This window comes from Xyrauchen texanus, chromosome 25, assembly GCF_025860055.1.
Source record: "Xyrauchen texanus isolate HMW12.3.18 chromosome 25, RBS_HiC_50CHRs, whole genome shotgun sequence".
Taxonomy (NCBI): domain Eukaryota; kingdom Metazoa; phylum Chordata; class Actinopteri; order Cypriniformes; family Catostomidae; genus Xyrauchen; species Xyrauchen texanus.
In genome coordinates, this window is record NC_068300.1 from 24,469,509 (window position 1) to 24,491,168 (window position 21,660).

General features: G+C 35.4%; 1 protein-coding gene across 1 annotated transcript; it reads left to right on the forward strand.

Moving 5' to 3' along the window:
• The first annotated feature begins 1,645 nt into the window (after window positions 1-1,645).
• znf362b (zinc finger protein 362b) lies at window positions 1,646-21,437 on the forward strand. Its single transcript, XM_052091574.1, has 9 exons — window positions 1,646-1,764; window positions 5,427-5,490; window positions 8,070-8,316; window positions 11,207-11,311; window positions 11,410-11,731; window positions 13,806-14,030; window positions 14,182-14,260; window positions 18,277-18,435; window positions 18,805-21,437. Exons 2-9 carry the CDS (start codon window positions 5,428-5,430, stop codon window positions 18,919-18,921), a joined length of 1,317 nt encoding a protein of 438 aa, XP_051947534.1. The 5' UTR covers window positions 1,646-1,764; window position 5,427; the 3' UTR covers window positions 18,922-21,437.
• Window positions 21,438-21,660: the final 223 nt, after the last annotated feature.

The window sequence follows — 21,660 nt, forward strand, 5'->3', positions numbered from 1 at the left end:
AAACAACAGTATCGGTTGGCCACTAGGTAGTTTTTGATTGATTGATTGATTGATTGATTGATTGATTGATTGATTGATTGATTGATTGCCTTTATATTATACTACTTTGTTTGCACTATCACTTTATGCAAGTCTACATTATAGTAACATTGTTTTTCAAGTTGGTGTGAAACTTCCTGTGCTGTCACTGCAATAAACCTGGGTTATCTTGGAATCAGCCACCGCTGTCAAAAATGTATTCATGTAAAAAAAAAAAAAAAGGACAGAAAGACTCTGAAAGCTTGCACTGTTTGTAGGAAATCCCATATGAATCTATTTTTATTTTACATTAAGAACTATCACTGTAGTAATTATGGAATTTGGGCTGAAACCATTGTACAATTGTCAATTTTTGCTTGGGAGAGTCTCAATTACATGTGTTCTCCCAAATGCTTCTCTCTTCCACCTTTGATAAAAGCATCAGTGCAAGTAATGTGCATATAGGCAATACAGAAGCAGTCAAGCCAACCTAAAAGCCATGCATCACATCTGTGTGATGCAAAAGATAAACAAACAAAAAAACACTTGTGATCTCCAAGCAAACATAAGAGCATATTTTTGAAAACTTGGTTTGACAGGGGTATCCTTTTGGTGGGACAGTTGTTGAATTGTCAAGGGTATTTGATGACTTGTGATGAATTCCTTTCATACTTCAGTTTCCCTGTTTCACCTAAAGAATTTGCCTCTGTAATTGGTGCTATTTCTCCAGGTGTTGTCTCTTTATGTAGAGGTATTACATACTCTAAAAGTGTGCCTGTACTGCATCTAGCTGATACGTTTTGTGGTAAAGTTTGTTTTTCGACAAGCAAAAACAATAAGGTTATATGTTCACTTTTTCAGAAAGAACTAGTTAGTAAACCACATGCCATTTCCTATTGGTCAAGGTTTATTGGAACTAGGAATTGGAGTAAGATATGGCTGTTGCCTAATAAATATATCATTACAAATAAGGTCAAGGAAATTTCATTTAAGATATTGCACAAATTTTACCCCGCTAAACATTTTCTGTCCAAATTTAACAAAGATATAGATGTAAATTGTTCATTTTGTTTTTTGCAACCAGAAACTGTACCTCATATTTTTTGGCACTGTCAGTATACAAAGAGGTTATGGTGGGAAGTTTCTAAATTTATTAATGACAAATTGGATTGCAACTTCCTTTTGAACATGTAATATTTGGTTTTGTCAAATATGAAAAAAGTATGGAAAATGAAGCGTATATTATTAATTTGGTGATTATATTTGTTAAGTTCCATATTCATCGGTGTAAATTTAGCAATCAGAAACCTCTTTTCTCTGTGGTATTGAAAGAAATAGAACATTATATGGTTTCTATTAAGGATAGTACAAACAAAAAAGCTGTTAAAACCATTCATTTATTGAACACATTTATGATTTTGTGAATTGTCAAAGCCTTTTAACGTCTGTTTGGTTTATTATACCGTTTTTTGTATCTTATATATTTTTGTATACTTGACCCTGGCCCTTTTATTTTATTATTATTATTATTATTATTTGTAACTGTTGTTCAAGCAATAAAAAAAAAAAAAAAAAATTTAAAAAACTTGTGATCTCCAAGCAAAAATTAGAGATTTTGGTGAACAGCACCCAGAAGTAAACAGGCTGACCCGGAAGCTGTGCTATCTGGAGGCGCATAGAGAGAACATCCAGCATCTTCACTGCTTTATGAAAGCTTCTCCAGCTAGGAAAAACACGCGCAAAAAGGTTTGTGCTTTCAAATCTTTTTTCCTTTTGCCCACACCGAGCTGTCGTTACGGCATTGTACGACACATAACTGCTTGACGGGCGGCGATTTATCGCCTTTGATCTACCACAGGTCGCCAAAAGCCAAATATAACGCCATTAATTGCATTATGTGAATGCATTGTATAAAGTTTAAGTGTGTATTCATTGTAGCGTTGTTATAATGCAGTTGGGAAATTACACAGCGCGTTTCGCCAATTATAAGACAATTTTTGCACGGCATGATTGTAGGAAGTATCCTTTTTTTCAAGGGGGCAATTCAAAGGTGCTATTCTTCGTTAACAAACACACACCTAATATAACCACAAACATCTCGTAGATCGATCCGTTTCCCTATGATAAAAAAATAATTTAAAAAATCGGTCCGAGTATACATTTTTGGGGTCTGCAGAATATGGCGTCCTTCCTTATGAAAATATAACAGGCTGCCATTTTTTTTTCTTTTGTCTGATTTTTTTGGTTTAACTGTGCAAGGATTAATTGGAGGCTTTGGGTTTCTTTCCGATCAGTTGATGCAAAGCTAAAAGCATTGCTCATAATGCAGCTGCAGGGGAAAGCAGAACCGTTTTGTGACTGTGGTTTTGCTCTAAGAGGCTTTAGGATTTTTCTAGTTTAAGATCTGACGTGTGGTTTAACGGATCTATAAACTCACAAATGCTGGAAGGTTTAGAAACGTTTATCAGAATTATCTTTATTGCCAAGTATGCTTACACATACAAGGAATTTGTCTTGGTGAGAGGAGCTTAGTGCACAACAATACAAAACAGCAACAGGACATAGATAATAAAATAATCATAAAAATTGAATAGAAAATAAACTATACATAGAACACATAATAAGACATATGTATGTGTGTGTGTGTGTGTGGTGTGTGTGTATATATATATATATATATATATATATACACACATACATGCATACATACACATACGTAGTGCAAAACTAAATACAAATCTGTTATATACAGTGCAAGGGAATGTAATGGCAGAAGAGGTTTATGAGTTGAATTGCAAAACCTCTGCTGATTTATTATACATTTGCTTGCTCTGGGTGCAACGAAGTGTCGTAAATATTGATGTTTAGTCATAACTACATCATAATTTGGACTGGAGTCAAACTTAAGTCACAGTTTTGAGGGCTTGGCTAATATTAGAATTCTTGACACTTGAGTTGAGCTGATGATGACTCGATCATAGTTTCCGCCAAAATGTCAGTTACAACAGTTATTAATACTGCAATAAAAACCACTGTCATAAAAACTCCATAACAATAAGTTAAATGTAACAATTTACAATAAGTTGTATTCTTTAACATGAATTCTTGTTTTTGAATGAATCTTTTAAGCAAACAAACGTCCTCCTTCACTTCCATTGTTTCCGTGGTGAGCAACTCATAGCATAAATGATGCACGTTTGTCGCCACTTACTGGCATAAATATGCAATCTGCAGAAATTGTTAATGATCCCATCACCACTGACAGGCCACAAACGTGGAGAAGTGGAGTGATACAAATATTGAAGTGATGCAGTGCCGTTATACTGTATATCAATTTCGAGGACTGAGACGAACTGTTGTAAAACATTGTAGCTTTAGATAAAAGTGTCTGCTAAATGACTAAAAATGGCTATAAGATGAATGAAGAATTACGTACATTTTAAAGATTAACATTAATCAAGATTAATATTGTAAAATAGTGTTTATTATTAGTTTATGATACCTAATGCATTTAATAAGCTAATGATTAACAAATGGAACATTATTATTAAGTGTTACCTATTAAACAAAATTATAGAGATTCTGAAAGTTTCTAACATTTTTGTAAAGGAGACCATATTTATTATAGTTTTATAGTTGTAACAATAACTGTAGCAACTGTCATTTTCCCGGAAACTATAGCCCTTTTCACACATGCAACCAGGTAAATTACAGGAAAATTTGGGGTTGTCTTTTCTGGTAAACGTACCATATGCCCTGTTCACACATCAAAATGGACATTTACATGTACTAATGACTTCTCAATAAGAGAAATTGCCAGAAAAAATGTACCAGTATTTTCAAAAGGGGGGTGTTTACACATGACCTCTAATTTGAAAAATGTAGGAGATTTTCTGGAAAATGCTGTATGTGTGAAGGAGGCTAATGGCTACTTTACATGTCAAATGTTTTAATGGGATCTTCTTGGGGAAATCATAAGTAGATCTAGAGTTTATGATATAGGGCTGGGCGATAAAAAGATATCAATATTTATCGCGATAAAAAAACATGATATCGACGATAAGCTTAAGTCATTTTTGATATTTAGCCTGTGTTCTACATCTAGACATGCGCGTTGCTAAAAACACTAGCAGTTTGTCTTTCTTGTCGTATGTTTCCACTAGCGTGTGCTGAGCGAATGTGAGTTTCAATTTCTTCCTATGGAAGCCGAGCGTCAAGCTCGCGAGGTGGATTGTAAAATTGACAGCAGCGAGGGGCAAGCGGTTCCCTGGCGTTGGGAGTGGCTTTGTGCGGATTTTTTCCGCGTCAGTGGAAATATAATTCTAATTCTAATTTTGTAAAATTATTCAGATTTCATAATCTCTGACAAGGATGAAAGACAAAACAATTATTGGTTTTTGCCTAGTCTTTCTCACTTTAATGAAAATAGAAAAATAGTCCATTCAGACTTTTACATTTTCAAAAGTTTCTCTCTGGAGATACCACTGAACCCCCATACAGTATCATTCCTCAAGTCACAAGGGCTTCTATGCCCCCATACTTGGATATCTGTTTGTAAAAAAAATATGAAATTAATTTGAATGTAAAAAAAAAATATATAACTTCATTATGATTCAAAATGAACCAATCATCTTATAACATTCATATCCAACTGCACTCAATTGATAATTATTGATAAATATTAATGATATTGTAATATTTCATAGAAGGTCCCTCAGACACCACTGCATTGTCTGGGCCCCCAATGCAGTTTTGTAAAGACTATTTAGACTGTTTAGGATTTTGTTTTCTCTTCTTTTTTGGAAATTCAAAAAAATTAGCAAATGTGATTCAGTAGCGTGATAAATATCGATATCGAATGATATGAAAAAGAATATTGCGATAATATTTGTTGCCATATCGCCCAGCCCTAATATTATATAATTTAAGTCAACAAATTGGTCATCCTATGTGGATTTAAAACCCAAACCCAGTAAATCAATAAATAACTATCAAATAAAATATAAAAAAAATTTATGATTGTGCGGTATATTCAAAATTCCTTTTATTAATGGTATGTTTAATAGCACCAATAAAACTGTGACTCTATCAACAAGCTAATCAGAATTTCAAGTAAGTTTGAGAGGTTTATATATGTACAATTTACATTCCTGTATGAATATTGTTTTACAAGCCTCACAAGTGTGTGTATTTTTAGATAAATTCCAAGTACTAGTGATACAAAACCAAAATAAGCATGATATATTTTTGTTATTAGTCAGACAAACATTATTCAGAACTGTGTCAGACCCTGTAAACCCCTAAATGCCTAGATGTAAGCCTAAAGAGAAGTTTTGTTTTGTGTGATTTTTAAGTGATTTACTGTAGATATGTGTGAGATTTGACACTTACTCTGTTTTTATTATAAGGATGGCAGAGCCTCGATTCAATAATCCATATTTCTGGCCACCACCACCCTCTATGCCTTCTCAAGTGAGTATTCTGTTCTTAAAAGATGATCTGCATTAGGGTTCTTTAGTGGGGGAAATATATAGTTGAAGTCAGAAGTTTACATTCACTTTAGCCAAATACATTTAAACTCAGTTTTTCACAATTCATGACATTTAATCGTAGAGAACATTCCCTGTCTTAGGTCAGTTAGGATCACTATATTTTAAGAATGTGAAATGTCAGAATAATAGTAGAGAGAACGATTTATTTCAGCTTTTATTTCTTTCATCACATTCCCAGTGGGTCAGAAGTTTACATACACTTTGTTAGTATTTGGTAGTATTGCCTTTAAATTGTTTAACTTGGGTAAAATATTTTGGGTAGCCTTCCACAAGCTTCTTACAATAAGTTGCTGGAATTGTGGCCCATTCCTCCGGACAGAACTGGTGTAACTGAGTCAGGTTTGTAGGCCTCCTTGCTCGCACATGCTTTTTCAGTTCTGCCCACAAATTTTCTGTCGGATTGAGGTCAGGGCTTTGTGATGGCCACTACAATATCTTGACTTTGTTGTCCTTAAGCCATTTTGCCACATCTTTGGAGGTATGCTTGGGGTCATTGTTCCTGGCTGATGTCATGAGATGTTGCTTCAATATATCCACATAATTTTCTTTCCTTATGATGCCATCTTTTTTGTGAAGTGCACCAGTGTACCTGCAGCAAAGCACCCCCACAACATGATGCTGTCACCCCATGCTTCACGTTTGGGATGGTGTTCTTCGGCTTGCAAGCCTCACCCTTTTTCCTCCAAACATAATGATGGTCATTATGGCCAAACAGTTCAATTTTTGTTTCATTAGACCAGAGGACATTTCTCCAAAAAGTAAGATCTTTGTCTCCATGTGCACTTGCCAACTGTAGATACTTGTCTACCTATTTCCTCCAGCATCTTCACAAGAGCCTTTGCTGTTGTTCTGGGATTGATTTGCACTTTTCGCACCAAACTATGTTCAACTCTAGGAGACAGAATGCGTCTCCTTCCTGAGTGGTATGATGGCTAATTTCTTTTGATTTTTCCCATGATGTCAAGCAAAAAGGCACTGAGTTTGAAGGTAGGCCTTAAAATTTATAAAATATAAGTACAGTACACCTCCTATCAGAATCTAATTGTCTAAAGGCCTGACGAATTGCTAGTATGTGAAAGCTGCTTAAAGGCTCAGTTAACTTGGTGTATGTAAACTTCTGACCCTCTTTAATTGCGATTTAATCAATTAAAAGTGAAAAAATCTATCTGTAAACAACTGTTGGAAAAATTTATTGTGTCATGCACAAAGTAGATGTCCTAAATGACTTGCCAAAACTACAGTTTGCTGATATTAAATTTGTGGATTGGTTAAAAAAAATAGTTTGAATGACTTCAACCTAAGTGTATGTAAACTTCTGACTTCAACTGTATTTGTTATGGTTACTTTGACACATGACTAGTTTGTCAATAGCTGTTTTTCTTGGAGGGAAAGTTCACCCAAAAATGTAAATGTTCTCATCATTTGTACACCCTCATGTCATCCCAGATGTCTTTGACTTTCTTTCTTCTGCTGAACACAAACAAAGATTTTTAGAAGAATATCTCAGCTTTGTTGGTCCTCACAAGGCAAGTGAATGGTGACCAGACCTTTGAAGCTCCAAAAATCACATAAAGACAGTATAAAAGTAATCCATAAGACTCAGTGGTTTATTCAATGTTTTCAGACGTGATATGATAGGTGTGGGTGAGAAACATCAATATTTAGGTCTTTTTTCACTGTATATCTCCACTTAAACTTTTACATTATTTTACATTTTGAAAGTGAATGTGTAGATATAAGGTAAAAAAAGGACTTAAATATTGATCTGTTTCTCACCCACACCTATCATATCGCTTCAAAGGTCTGGTCACAATTCACTTGCATTGTATGGACTTACAGAGCTGAAATATTCTTCTAAAAATCTTTGTTTGTGTTCTGCAGAAGAAAGTCATACACATCTGGGGTGACATGAGGGTGAGTAAATAATGAGAAAATAAACATTTTGGGGTAAACTATCTCTTTAACCCCTCTGACTGCTGTTTAAAGGATGTTAAAGACTGGTAAACAAAAAGACATTATTTAAACGACAAAAAGCATAGTACTACTCATTAATATGCAAAAGTGCTTCTCTGTTTAAGTGAAAGTGAAATCTTGTAAATTGTGCTTTAGCAGGACACAACAAGATTATACAATTAAAAATGTAAACTTTATGTACTGTACAAACTGATTACATTGTGAAATGGTGTGGAATTTAATGATTAACAATTTTATTAAATTTGGTATTTGTTAGCTATTTTGTGTGTGTGTGTGTGTGTGTGTGTGTGTATGTGCGTGTGCGTGTGTGTGTGTGTGTGTGTGTGTAGTTGAAAGTAGGTCAGAATGCAAGACAAATGGCATGTTTCCAAATATTTGTACGAACAAATGTGGTCTCCCCTATCGCACACCGAAACCTTAAAAAAGTTTCCATCAAACTTGCCTCAGATTCTGCTCTCTTGGTAGAGTGTGTCAAATCACATGATGTCCATATCCTCATTCAAACATAATAAATTACTTTTACAGCTGGATAACCTGGTGCTTATCGACAAGATCAAAGAGCAGCTGATGGCAGAAAAGATACGACCTCCGCATTTGCCACCCACTACTGTCTCCTCTCAGCAGACCCTGCTCGTGGCCTCATTGCCATCAGAAGGTGGGCAAAATTTTATGTCCATCCACAAACTGCAGCAGATGCCTGGTCTTCAGGCCCACAACTCCTCTCAGCCTGACATTGCCCTGCAAACTCGCCCAGCATCCAGCACCATTTCAGGTATTGATATCCCTGCAGGCCATTATCATGAAGAACTTCACATATTTCTGGTCTTATTGTGAACGATCCGCCAGCATGTTTTTCCAAAAAAATAAAAAATAATTGATTTTGTAAACTTAAATCAAAATGTAATAACTTTTTCTTCCTCTGCAATGACTTTCCTTTTATGCTAAAGTAACCTAGGCTGTTTGGCTGTTGGGTAATGTTATCCAATGGTCAAATAACTAGGCATTGTTTTAGCAAACTTGCATTCTGGTCTGGAATGCCCACTTTTATGTTCCAATCAAGTTTTTTCTTGCTGAATATCCTGTTTCACTTGGAACTACTTAACATTTCAGAAGTAAAATGGGTTACAAACAGGGTTTCATGTTGACTTCAGACCAAGTTTAATGCTGAGAAGATATGCATTTAATGCTTCACTGTAATGTATTGTACATTTTATTAATATTAATGTACAGTTGAAGTCAGAAGTTTACATACACCTTATGCCTTAAACTCAGTTTTTCACAATTCATGACATTTAATCGTAGAGAACATTTCCTGTCTTAAGTCAGTTAGGATCACTATATTTTAAGAATGTGAAATGTCAGAATAATAGTAGAGAGAACGATTTATTTCAGCTTTTATTTTATTTACATTCCTAGTGGGTCAAAAGTTTACATACACTGTGTTAGTATTTGGTAGTATTGCCTTTAAATTGTTTAACTTGGGTAAAATATTTTGGGTAGCCTTCCACAAGCTTCTCACAATAAGTTGCTGGAATTGTGGCCCATTCCTCCGGACAGAACTGGTGTAACTGAGTCAGATTTGTAGACCTTCTTGCTCACATACGCTTTTTCAGTTCTGCCCACAAATTTTCTATCGGATTGAGGTCAGAGATTTGTGATGGCAACTCCAATACCTTGACTTTGTTGTCCTTAAGCCATTTTGCCACAATTTTGGAGGTATGCCTAGGGTCATTGTCCATTTGGAAGACCCATTTACAATGAGGTTTAACTTCCTGGCTGATGTCTTGAGATGTAGCTTCAATATATACGCATATGCTGCCACCCCCGTTCTTCACGTTTGGGATGGTTGTTCTTTGGCTTACAAGCCTCACCCTTTTTCCTCCAAACATAACGATGGTCATTATGGCCAAACAGTTCAATTTTTGTTTCATCAGACCAGAGACATTTCTCCAAAAAGTAAGATCTTTGTCCCCATGTACACTTGCAAACTGCAGCTTTTATATGGCAGTTTTGGAGCAGTGGCTTCTTCCTTGCTGAGCAGCCTTATGTGGATATAGGATTCATTTTACTGTGGATATAGATACTTGTCTACCGGTTTCCTCCAGTGTCTTCATAAGGTCCTTTGCTGTTGTTCTGGGATTGATTTGCAAATTTTGCTCCAAACTATGTTCATCTCTAGGAGACAGAATGCGTCTCCTTCTTGAGGGCTGCGTGGTCCAATGGTGTTTATACTTGCTTACTATTGTTTGTACAGATGAACGTGGTACTGCTCCTAAGGGTGAACCAGACTTGTGGAGGTCCATAAAGGGTTTTTTTTCTGAGGTCTTGGCTGATTTCTTTTGATTTTCCCATAATGTCAAGCAAAGAGGCACTGAGTTTGAAGGTAGGCCTTAAAATACATCCACAGGTACACCTCCAATTCAGTGCACCACACCTCCTATCAGAAGCTAATTGTCTAAAGGCTTGACATAATGTTTTGGAATTTTCTAAGCTACTTAAAGGCACAGTTAACTTAGTGTATGTAAACTTCTGACCCACTCAAATTGTGATATAGTCCATTAAAAGGGAAACAATCTGTCTGTAAACAACTGTTGGAAAAATGAATTGTGTCATGCACAAAGTAGATGTCCTAAATGACTTGCCAAAACTTTAGTTTGCTAATATGAAATCTGTGGAGTGGTTAAAAAATGTGTTTTAATGACTTCAACCAAAGTGTATGTAAACTTCTGACCTCAACTGCATATATAGGTGGTTCTTCAACTTTGTGTACCTTTTATGTCCCAGGGGTTGATTTTTATTAAAACAAACAGATTTCAACTTTTTTTTTTCTTTTTGATGGTCACATTAAAACTGACTTGGAAACTTTTTACCAGTCCTTCATCATTTAATTTTGTTACATTTCAAATGCCTTTCAGGTACATATTTTCCTATTTTAGTCTCGTCACAGTAAACTACGAAAATCCATTATAAAAATTATTATATATCTAAAACTACAGTAATCTACACAAAGTGTGAAATAAACATAAATCCTTTCAATATTTTTTGTGCGAATTATTTCTGTAAACTTTTAAAAAATGTATACTGTCCTGCAGTTTTGCCGTCATTTCCACCCCTCCAAACAATTTGGCTTAGTACACTGAGTTTATTCTTTAACTTTATTAAGTCGACATAAGTGTCAGTATTTCCCATCAAGCTGTATTTTTGCAGAATTATGCAAAAAAGTGTGAAACATGATTTAATTATTGCTATTTATGATACATAAAATGTTAGCTACGAAAGTAGCGTTAGCAAGTCTGTTTTATTTAAAAAACATTAAAAATGTAATTACCATCACCATCATCTCCATCACAGAATACCATAAAACACAGTTCAGAATTTGAAATGTGGTGAAAATTACAACGTGGAGGGAATTTACATGATTTTGGGGGGAAATAAATGACATAAATCTCCTGTGATGCATGTACATACACTGTTGGACATTGTTACTACACAAACTATAATTAGTGAAAGTGTGAAATGTTTTAACAAAACTTTACTTTCTTGAAGTCCACAGTGCTAAAAGTGCCTTAAGTTAAAGAAACACACATATACTGTACGTTTTATAATGCTAAAATGATTTACTGACTGTAGTGACTAGCTGCTCTTTTCTTAAATAAATTCAGAGCTGAACATAGATGACAAGTCTACAGTAAAGGCAAAGGGGTTATGGGAAGACTGGCATATGCGACAAGCAGTGGAGCAAGCCAACAGAGTGAACCATCGCTCAGGTAGAAGACAATCACAGATGTGATATTTAGTTTACATGTGCAATAGTTAAATTGCAATAACAATTGCAATTCTTGTACCTATACTTTTCCAAAAACAGGTCTTGCACTGTCATCCCGCACAGACAGCCACAACACCTCTGAAGCGATAACACCCACCACCCCAACATCCAGCAGTCAGAATCGCTTGGGTGGTGCACCTTCTTTAAACACTATTTCCGGCCTGGCCAGCGGCCCTGGCATTGAGCCGGTTAAAAGTGGAGGCCTGGTGGGGATGCTGGGACCTCATCCTAAAGCTCCACGTGGTCGCAAGAAGATTAAAGCAGAGAACAATACTGGCCCCTTGCTGGTGCTGCCATACCCTCTGCTGGCCTCAGGCCCTGACCAGGCAGTTACTATCGCCAAAGAGGGAAAAACATACAGGTCTGAACCCACCATTATTAATGAATTTGAGCATTTATTACCATCAAACTCTTATACCAAACAAAATATTAAAGGTGATGTGTGCCATTTCGGCCCCAGTAGCAGCACCAAATGGAACTGTGAAATAAATAGTAAATGGTCTGCACTTATATAGCGCCTTTTTAACCTGAGAGTTTACCAAAGCGCTTTAAACTGTGTCCCATTCACCCATTCACACTAGGGTTGCAACGGTATGAGATTTTCACAGTATGATAACCGTATCAGGAAATATCATGGTTTCACAGTATCAAGGTACACGGTATTACACACTATTATCAGTGAAAACAGAAGGGTTGTTTATTTATTTTTGAGCAAACACTTTATTATAATTGAAACTTGAAACCATTTATTTTATTGAAGTATGTGTAAAAAAATTCTCCCTTTTGAAAATAGAATAAATAAGAAAGCTAACAGAATTATAATAAACAGAATTATAAACATGATAAAAAATAGCATGTAACTATAATATGTTATATAACTAAAGCATGTTAGCATAGCATGTTAAATTTAACTACTAAATGAAAAATAACATCAGCTGTGTGAGCTTTTAAAGTAATGTCCTCTGATTATTAACAGTTAATATATACTGTAGATGACATTGAGGTCAGACTGCTCCTGTCTGTATCTTTAACTCAGTGGTTCTCAACTGGTTTTGCTTCAGGACAGATTTTACATTCTAAATCAAGTGTCGACCTGCCATAGATCAAACATAACCTGTATTTAATGTATCCTGGGTCGCATTTCCTTTTATGTTGTATAGTTTTGTTCATGGTTTTCTAGTACAAGGACATGCATCAAGTGACATTATTTTTGTTGTTGATTTACAGGAATCTACTGGACGTTTTCTCTCCCCCCTTTTAAAAATTGAAGAATATATTTACTTATATGAGCCCATTATTATCCCATTTTTTTACCTAATATTAAATATTTATACACATATTACACAGAAGGAAAGGCTCCTCATTATCATGGTTAGGTCAGTGTGCTAGTCTTTATATTACTATAATAGTAATATAATAATAAATTACAGAATTTATGAAAAATAAATACTAGTTGAAACACATCTTGAAATTTTAACCACTGTTTATTAATAACTATCTAATAGATTCTACCTTTAGATTATTTCATATGAAACTACTAACAAAATAGAACAGTTACTTTTACTCATGTAAAATCCTGAAGTAAATTTGTAAAGGTGATGGTGTGTAATTATTTTTTTTTTGTTTGTTTGGCGCAGAGCACAGTGTGGCTCTTTTCCTCCTCAGTGCTGTTTGTCATGTCAGGGCTGCTACTGTTTGAGAGGTTCGACTTGACGGTCTCCGTAACACTTTAAACTAAAAAAGTCTCACTAGAATTGAAATTGGTCACAGTTTTGATGTCTGCGCTCCTTCGAGGGAAGCCCAGTTGTTGCACGAGCATGCCAGAGAGAAGAGCAGATCATTAGCGTGGTATACCGTGGTATACTGTAAAACCGGTATACCGCTGCAACCCTAATTCACACACACATTCACACTCATACACCAATGGCGGCAGAGCTGCCATGCAAGGCTCTAGCCTGCCATTGGGAGCAACTTGGCCAGTGTCTTGCCCAAGGACACTTCGGCATGTGGAGTCGTGTGGGCCAAGAATCGAACTACCAACCCTGCGATTAGCGGATGATCCGCTCTACAGGCCACAGCCGCCCCAACAATGAATAATTACTGTTTTCAAACAAGTCTTCCATGGGTTAGACAAACAGATAGTCCTACCTGAAACTCACGCCTTTGGTTGAACCAATGTGACTGCCTTGGGCTGGTCAGGCTGCTCAGAAAAACAGAGCAATGTTTTGATTTGAGTTTTTAGGGAAAACACTTTTTGGGGGAAATTAACCTACAAATGGCTTACTTATAGATGTCTCTGCATATTAAACTAGGATAGAAGAAAGTATATAAATATTGAAAAACCACACACTTCACTTTTAATTGCAATAATGTACTACAGAATGCGGAATGAGGATAATATTTCTAAAGTAATTCCATTTTTGCTTTTCATACAGGTGTAAAGTGTGTCCGCTCACTTTCTTCAACAAGTCGGAGATGCAGATTCATTCCAAGTCCCACACGGAGGCCAAACCCCATAAGTGCCCTCATTGTTCCAAGTCCTTCGCCAATGCCTCGTACCTAGCACAACACTTACGTATTCACTTAGGCATCAAGCCTTACCATTGCTCCTATTGTGAGAACTCCTTCCGCCAGCTATCACACCTCCAACAGCATACCAGGTAATCAGAACTCTAGAGTACACAGAAACCCCTCTAGTGTATGTCCAATTGAAAACTAGAGGACCAAGTTTAAAGTTGTAGGATTAATGTGTGTGTGTGTGTGTGTGTGTGTGTGTGTGTGTGTGTGTGTGTGTGTGCGATTGTTTTTAAGGATTCATACTGGCGATAGACCATATAAATGTGCCCATCCTGGATGTGAAAAGTCATTCACACAACTCTCAAACCTACAGGTGAGGACAGCAGTAGGGTAACTAAGGAATGAATATACAGCACATGTTGCCCCAAAAAGAATTTGGACACTTAAACCACACTTAAAAATGTTAATAAAAATATCAAACCAAGTGTAATTTATCTTGTAGAAAGATAGCACAAACATTTCAGTAGAATAAAAGTTAAGTAAAACATTTCATACAAAACAAATCTGAAATTATAAAATAATAGATACACTGCTCAAAGTGAAGACAAAAAGTGTTTGGACACATTCTTGTTGTTAACCCTTTAAGCTTAGATGGGCCTGTCTGTGTTTTGATAATTTAGTAATAATATTGCACTGCACATCTTATTGTAATCGGTAAAAACATCAAGCTGATCAAATAGTCATGTGTCATATGTCGTTGGAAAGCTCTCAAAAAGTAGAATACAACCAGCCTATTTTTTTTTACTCACAGAAAAAATATAGCAAGTAATAGATTAGAATATATATTTGTCATAGATGTTACATGTGAACAGGTGTTGCTTGTATTCTGCGTTTTCGCTTATAAATTAACAGAACATAAAATATCACAGAGTTTTACTTGGAGGAGGTGATTATCTTTAAAATGATCCTACACACAATGTAATCAGATGCATAGATCATTAGATAATCCACATGAAGCACAATGCGCTAAAAGCACTTTACCTTTCCTGGATCAGATGACTTTATCAGAAATGATTTAGTACGTTGTCCAGCATCATGGAACGCTAAACCAAGTGGAAGTCATCCAAATATGGGCAGAGAGGATCATTCACTGTCGTCATGTATGGCCACCAGGAGATGGCGCCAAGTACATGACACAGACACAATGATGGCACAAATGACACAGAATGGAACTGAATGAGATCTCATTGCTCATGCCTGCATGCTTTGGAGAGAGGGCATACCTTTAGTCATTGTATTTGCATGTGTATTTTGTTCTTATGTACAAGTATTATGTTTTATTTGTTTGAAGAGGCTTTTGGACATTATGATATTTTATTTGTAATGCTATAACTGTTGATTGCTTTGCCATATCAGCACAAAATTTTACTCAGGTGCAGGTGATATGATTGGGAACAAAACAAAAGCTTCTTTTTTTTTTCCTGAGCTACCTTATTACTCTGAGAAATATAATGTAAAATTTCAGCAGTTTCTTAGGCTGAGAGTCTCATAATGTATCATGACATATATCTTTAAAAAAAAATCTCAAACGTTTTCTTTGTTTTGTTACCAAACACGTGACGCTCCTTGTTTTCTTGTTGAGTAATAAGCCTTTAATTTTGGCAACTGAAACAGGACATTTTTAAAAATAATTTCAGAGCTTAAAGGGTTAACTGTTGTAATGAACTACACTTGTGGTTACTCTGCTAAGATGCCTGTATGAACTGACATCATACACATACTCCCCAATTCTAAAAATTCTAAAAAAAAGTTGGGACAGTATGAAAAATGCTGATAAAAACAAAAAGTTGTGATTTCTAAATTATATTCACCCTTTGCTAAATTGAAAACACGACAACTACACATTATATGATGTTTTAACTTGTGAATTTTATTGTTTTTTTATTTTATGTTCAGTAATTTCAAATCGGATGATTGTAACAGGCTCGCAAAATGTTGAGATGGGCAATTTAAGACTAATAACAATTTTACGAGTTGAAATAACAAGGTAATGTGAAATCAGGAGATGTTAGACAGGTGAGGCAATCATGTCATAGTATATAAGGAGCCTCTAAAAACAGCATAGTCCTTCAAGAGCAAGGATCATTCAATACTTGTCAATTTGCCAACAGATGCTTCAGCAAATAATCCAGCACTTTGAGAACTATGTTCCCCAAAGACAAATTGGAAGGATTTTGGGCATTTCACCCTCTACAGTGCACAATATAGTTTAAAGATTCAAGGAATCTGGTCAAATCTCGGTGTGTAAAGGGGAAGATGAAAACCATATCTGAATGTGTGTGATCTCTGATCCCTCAGACATCACTATCTTAATAAACATAATTCATCTGTAATAGATATCATGAACATGAGCTTGGGATAACTTTACTAAACCTTTGTTAGTCAACACCACTCACTTCTGCATCCACAGATGCAAGTTAAGACTTCACAATGTAAAGCAGAAGCCCTTAATCAACACTGTCCAGAAGTGTTGCTGACTTCTCTGGACTCGGTCTCATCTTAGATGGAAAGTAGAACAGTGGAACTGTGTTTTGGTCTGAAGAGTCCACATTTTAAAACGTTTTTGAAAAACGTTTAGGAAAAGGATCATCCAAGCTGTTATTAGCGTCAGGTACAAAAGCCAGTGTCTGTATGGGCCAGGGGTGTGTCAGTGCCCATGGGTAACTCACACATCTGTGAGGGCACAATTAATGCAGACAGGCATGTACTCATTTTGGAGCAGCATATAGTGCCATCAAGCACCATCTTTTCCAGGGACGTCCCGGCCTTTTCAGCAGGACAACTTCAAACCACAAACTGGCCAAATAAGCAGAGAGTGTTGTTGCTAGTTTGGCCAGCCTGCAGTTCTGACCATCTCCAAGTAAGAATGTGTGGTACATTATGAAGCGCATTAGATGGCAATGAAGACCCCGTACAATTGTGCAGCTAAAGACCTTCATAAATGAATGGGGGAAAATTCCACTTTCTAAATTGAACAAAATTGTGTCTTCAGTGTCCAAATGCTTAATAAGTGTTATTAGAAGAAATGGTGATGTTTCACAGTGGTAAACACTCGACTGTCACAATGTTTTTTGGAGCATGTTGCAGTCATCTGATTTTAAATGACTGTACATAAAAAAAAAAAAAAACAATAGCAACAATATTATGCTGTGTGCACAGCTATTAAAGAAACACTGATGCGGTGTAATATCAGGGTTTACATATGATACATTCCTGATATTCAATATTATGAACAATCATCTAATCTAAAGCATCGCCATCACAACTGCATTATGTCCCGCATATTTCTCCAGCAACTTTTAATGACCAAATGAACTTGATTGTCATCTAAAATTTATTTTAGCTTCATAATGCAAATTAATATTTTCTGAAGAAGCAGTAATTGTGATCCGAGGTAAAGATATTTAAACGTTTTAAAATGTTCAAAACTAGTTTTCTGAAAGTGAACTCATTGCACAAATAGTTCTGATAGTTTATAGTCTTAAAAAACTGCAGAATATTCTGAGAAAGTCATTCAGCCACTTTATTCATCTACACAACAGGGTAAAGCTAATTTAATTTTGTGTAAAGAAAAGACATATATATAGGTCTAAAAATATATTATTTATTTTGTTTGGTAATTATTATTTTTTTATTTCATACAGATAATTTTGGCAGCATTTTTTCAAAAGTAATTTAAATAATAATTTAATAGAATTGGGCTGTAAGTTAAAAAAAAAAAAAAAAAAGAAGCATGCTGAAGCTTTTCACCAAGTATTATGTATTTATTCTTAATTAAAAACATCTTTGTGCACATAAATTATGTTTTTTTGTACTGTGGGCTAATTCCAAGACTGCTGTCTATTATTTTGAATGGGGTGGAAAAGTAACTTTAATAAATAAACGGATGGATACTGCGATTAAATTAATCGCAAACAGTGGCCATTCATCTGTTCAATGTGCACAAGATGTTTGTGTTGGCATTTCTGGAAGTGTCACGTTTGCAGATCGGCTCTATATGCTGTAAAGATGAATCCATAATCACATACAATAAATTGGATTTGAATACTGTTGTAATGATTAACACAGGCTAACGATTGGGGCAAACTCTGTCATGTGACTATGCACTATCATATAATGTTTAGTTTTGGTGCTTTCAATACAGTAAAGGGTGAATATAATTTACAAATCACAGTGTTTTTAATGTCATTTTGCATACTGTCCCAAATACTTTGGAATTAGGGTTGTACTTTTTGGGGCACACTGTATATAGTGCCATGATGTTTTATATCCGATAATGAGTCTTCACAAGTGTAAAGCTTTCTGTTCCTCATTCTTTTCCCTGTTCAGTCTCACCAGAGACAACATAACAAAGACAAGCCATTCAAATGTCCGAACTGCTATCGGGCCTACATGGACTCATCCTCCTTACAGATTCATCTCTCCGCACATGCCGTCAAAAATGCTAAATCTTACTGTTGCAGCATGTGTGGTCGTGCATACACCTCAGTAAGTACAGACCGCCTTCAAGACACATATCAGAAACAGTTCCCTTTTCTTAAAGGGATAGTTCACCCAAAAATCACAATTCTGTCATCAATTACTCAGCCTAATGTTGTTCCAACCCCGCATGACTTGCTTCCATGGAATACAAAAGTAGATGTTAAGCAGAATGTTACCCTCCGTCACCATTCACTTTCATCTGCGCCTTTTTTCCATACATTGAAAGTGAATGATAACTGAGGCTAACATAGTAAGTCAAATGGGTCTGAAACCTCATGAGGGTGAGTAAAAGTTTTCATTTTTGGTGAACTATCCCTTTACAGTCAGATCTTATATCTATATTATGACACTCATATTTCCTGACTTGTTTTTCAGGAGACATACCTTATGAAGCACATGTCCAAACACACCGTGGTTGAGCATCTTGTCAGTCACCGTTCCCCACAGACAACCGAATCTCCAAGCATCCCCATACGTATTTCACTTATTTGAGCTTTCTCCTGCTGCTTTTTCTTCCATTTAAATGGTATTTTGTGCACTGTGCTGGTCTACCGTTAAGAAAAAAAGAGTTGGTGCCCAGCAGTGTAGACTTCGGAGGACATTTGTGTCTGCCATTGTCTTTTCCCTTTAAGCTGTTTAGTGAAACTGAGCCTACAGGCCACCGACTCCGCAACTGCTGTCAGAATTGAATGGTTTATGGCAGCGTCAACAGACACCAGTCTAAATAAGGATTTGATTGAGTATTCCAAAAATACTGTAGAACCTCATTTAAATGTTTTATTTCATAGGTTTGTAAGGGAGACTTCCAAAGATAACCTTGAAGCACTTTTTCAGCCTGGTTGTACAATGAATCTTTTCAGAATGGGAGCAAATTTCTCGACTTGGGCAGCTACAAGAGTTCTACCTTTTGTTTTAGAAAGTAAGACGGCTGTTTGTTGGTTTCCTTCTCCACTTTGCCTCCTAACAGAATTGTGCATTTGATTTGACTGTGGATGTGACAGTTCTTCCACCTTCACTCCTTTTATGCTTTTAGTAGAAAAATGAGGTCATGGATAAAAAAAAATGAAAAACAGTGTTTTAGTTTTGATGTGGCATCAGATGGAAAGGTACATTTTCAAGCAGAACTAGGATTTCAAACTCAAATTTGAGGAATTGTGAGAATCTCCCTCTCATATTTTAATCTTTAAAATATATAGTTGTGTTAAATGCATCATAGATGTTTTACTTAAGTTTCTTTTTTGTGTGACAAGGCCTTTATTGTGCAATGCCATGGGAATCTATAGTATATCTCCCTTCCAATCACAATGTTTAGAGGAGAAAGTGTCCTTTTTTTGTCATTGATTTATTTAAATGGCATCATTCCAGCATGACAATGCCCATTAAGTTGGGTTGTGTCATGATGTAACAGAAGAAGTGTTACATGGGATCAGTGTCATTGAATCATACATGTTCACATTGTAACATATGCCCTCTAAAGTGTTATTTACCTCTATCCCTCCCCTAAGATGAGCAATGCAAAAGCACCTTGAGACATTCTTGAGATCATTAACTTACACCTATGGATAGCTAAAAGTGTACATGGGTTTTTTAAGATTATGACCTAGTCTAATATTTTATAATCTAATAGCATTTGCCTAATTTGTGGTGGAACTGTTTTTATTTGTAGAGTTAGAAAGCTTTCTAACACCCAAACAGATCTGTTTGAAAAAGGAATAAAGTGAAGCCTAATCTTTGAATTTCACAATCAGAAATCTTGTGTGAATTTAGTCACATTTGAATGTAGATCTTTTCCAACATTGTATGTTCTGTTTCAGAATGTGTACCAGCTGTTTTGTTTATACTCATTCTTACGAGCAAAAACGGCACATCAGCTGATAAAACAGATTTATTTAAATAATGGACAGCAATTTAAAATGCTCTTACTGAATTAAAGCACATGGTCTATTGAATCATATTTGCCAAATTTGATCACAACCCATATGTGATCATACTTCCTGCGATTGATTTGTTTATGTGATGTCAACAGGCAACAACACTGCAGCTCTAGAACATTCATTTACTTTTGTGTTCATGTATACCAGTCCTTTGTTAAGCTTATTTGTGTTCAATTCATATATATGTAGGAAACTGCATTAACAATGTTTTTTTTTTTTTGCCATATTTCCCATTGTTTGTTTGCAAAGGAACAAGATGTTGCTCTCAAATTTTCTTAAAATTCCCAAAATATATATAATTTTATATTATATATATGTTGGTTATTTATTACATAATAAATTATGGTAATAGTTTACCTGGTCAAACTTTTTTTAATATATATTTTTTATTATCACAATTTTAGATAACAGCAATTTGATGAGGATCTGTTTCTTGGTGCTTTTTTAAAGAGGACTACCAAACCTCAGTTCTTGTCTGATACTGCAACATTGCCAGGAATAGATCATTGTATTACAGAATAATCCTGGCTTGTTCAGCCTCAAATTCTCTCTAAATCAGTAAGACGTGTACATTTACTATAAAATATACCTGTATTCATTAATAGTGCAAATTGCAAGGTTTAGATACTTTGTTCATTTCTGTATCAGTATATTTCAATTTATCAAGTTATTTGTTTTTATCAATACTTGTTTTTCTGTAAGTAGTGAGTACTGATCATTGTTTTTATAGACATCCTTGTCAATTTATGTGTACGCCTTAATTTTTTTTTTATCATAATTGAAAGACTGGATTCTTTCTCCTTTTCCCTCCATATCTATGTTTTTTAGTATTCAGTTCTCTTAAGCCTTTTTTCTGCATGGGACACCGTAATCATTAATTATTTGTTAACATGTATTATGTACTGTATAACATATTTATGTATGTCCTGAAATAATTCACTTTTCCTTTATCTTGCATTGTGGTTCCATATAAAGTTTTTGTTTCATATGCACAGATAAGACTTAAAGGTGAATTAAGAAAAAAATATAAATGTCAAGAACACTTTGTATTTCTATCTTGTTTATTAAATTCAGACTGTTACACCTGAGCCTGTTTATGTTTTCAAGATCTTGAGTCAAATGATCTGTTTTGGGGATTCTGTTAACATTGTGGGCATTCAAATGTTTACACAATAATGATCATACATTCACCAACCACTTTATTAGGTATACCTGTACAAAGGGCCGTCGCTAGTGGGATGAAAGGTGGTAACGATTCTAGTAGCCCAACGTTCCAGGACAAATTTAAAATTGTATT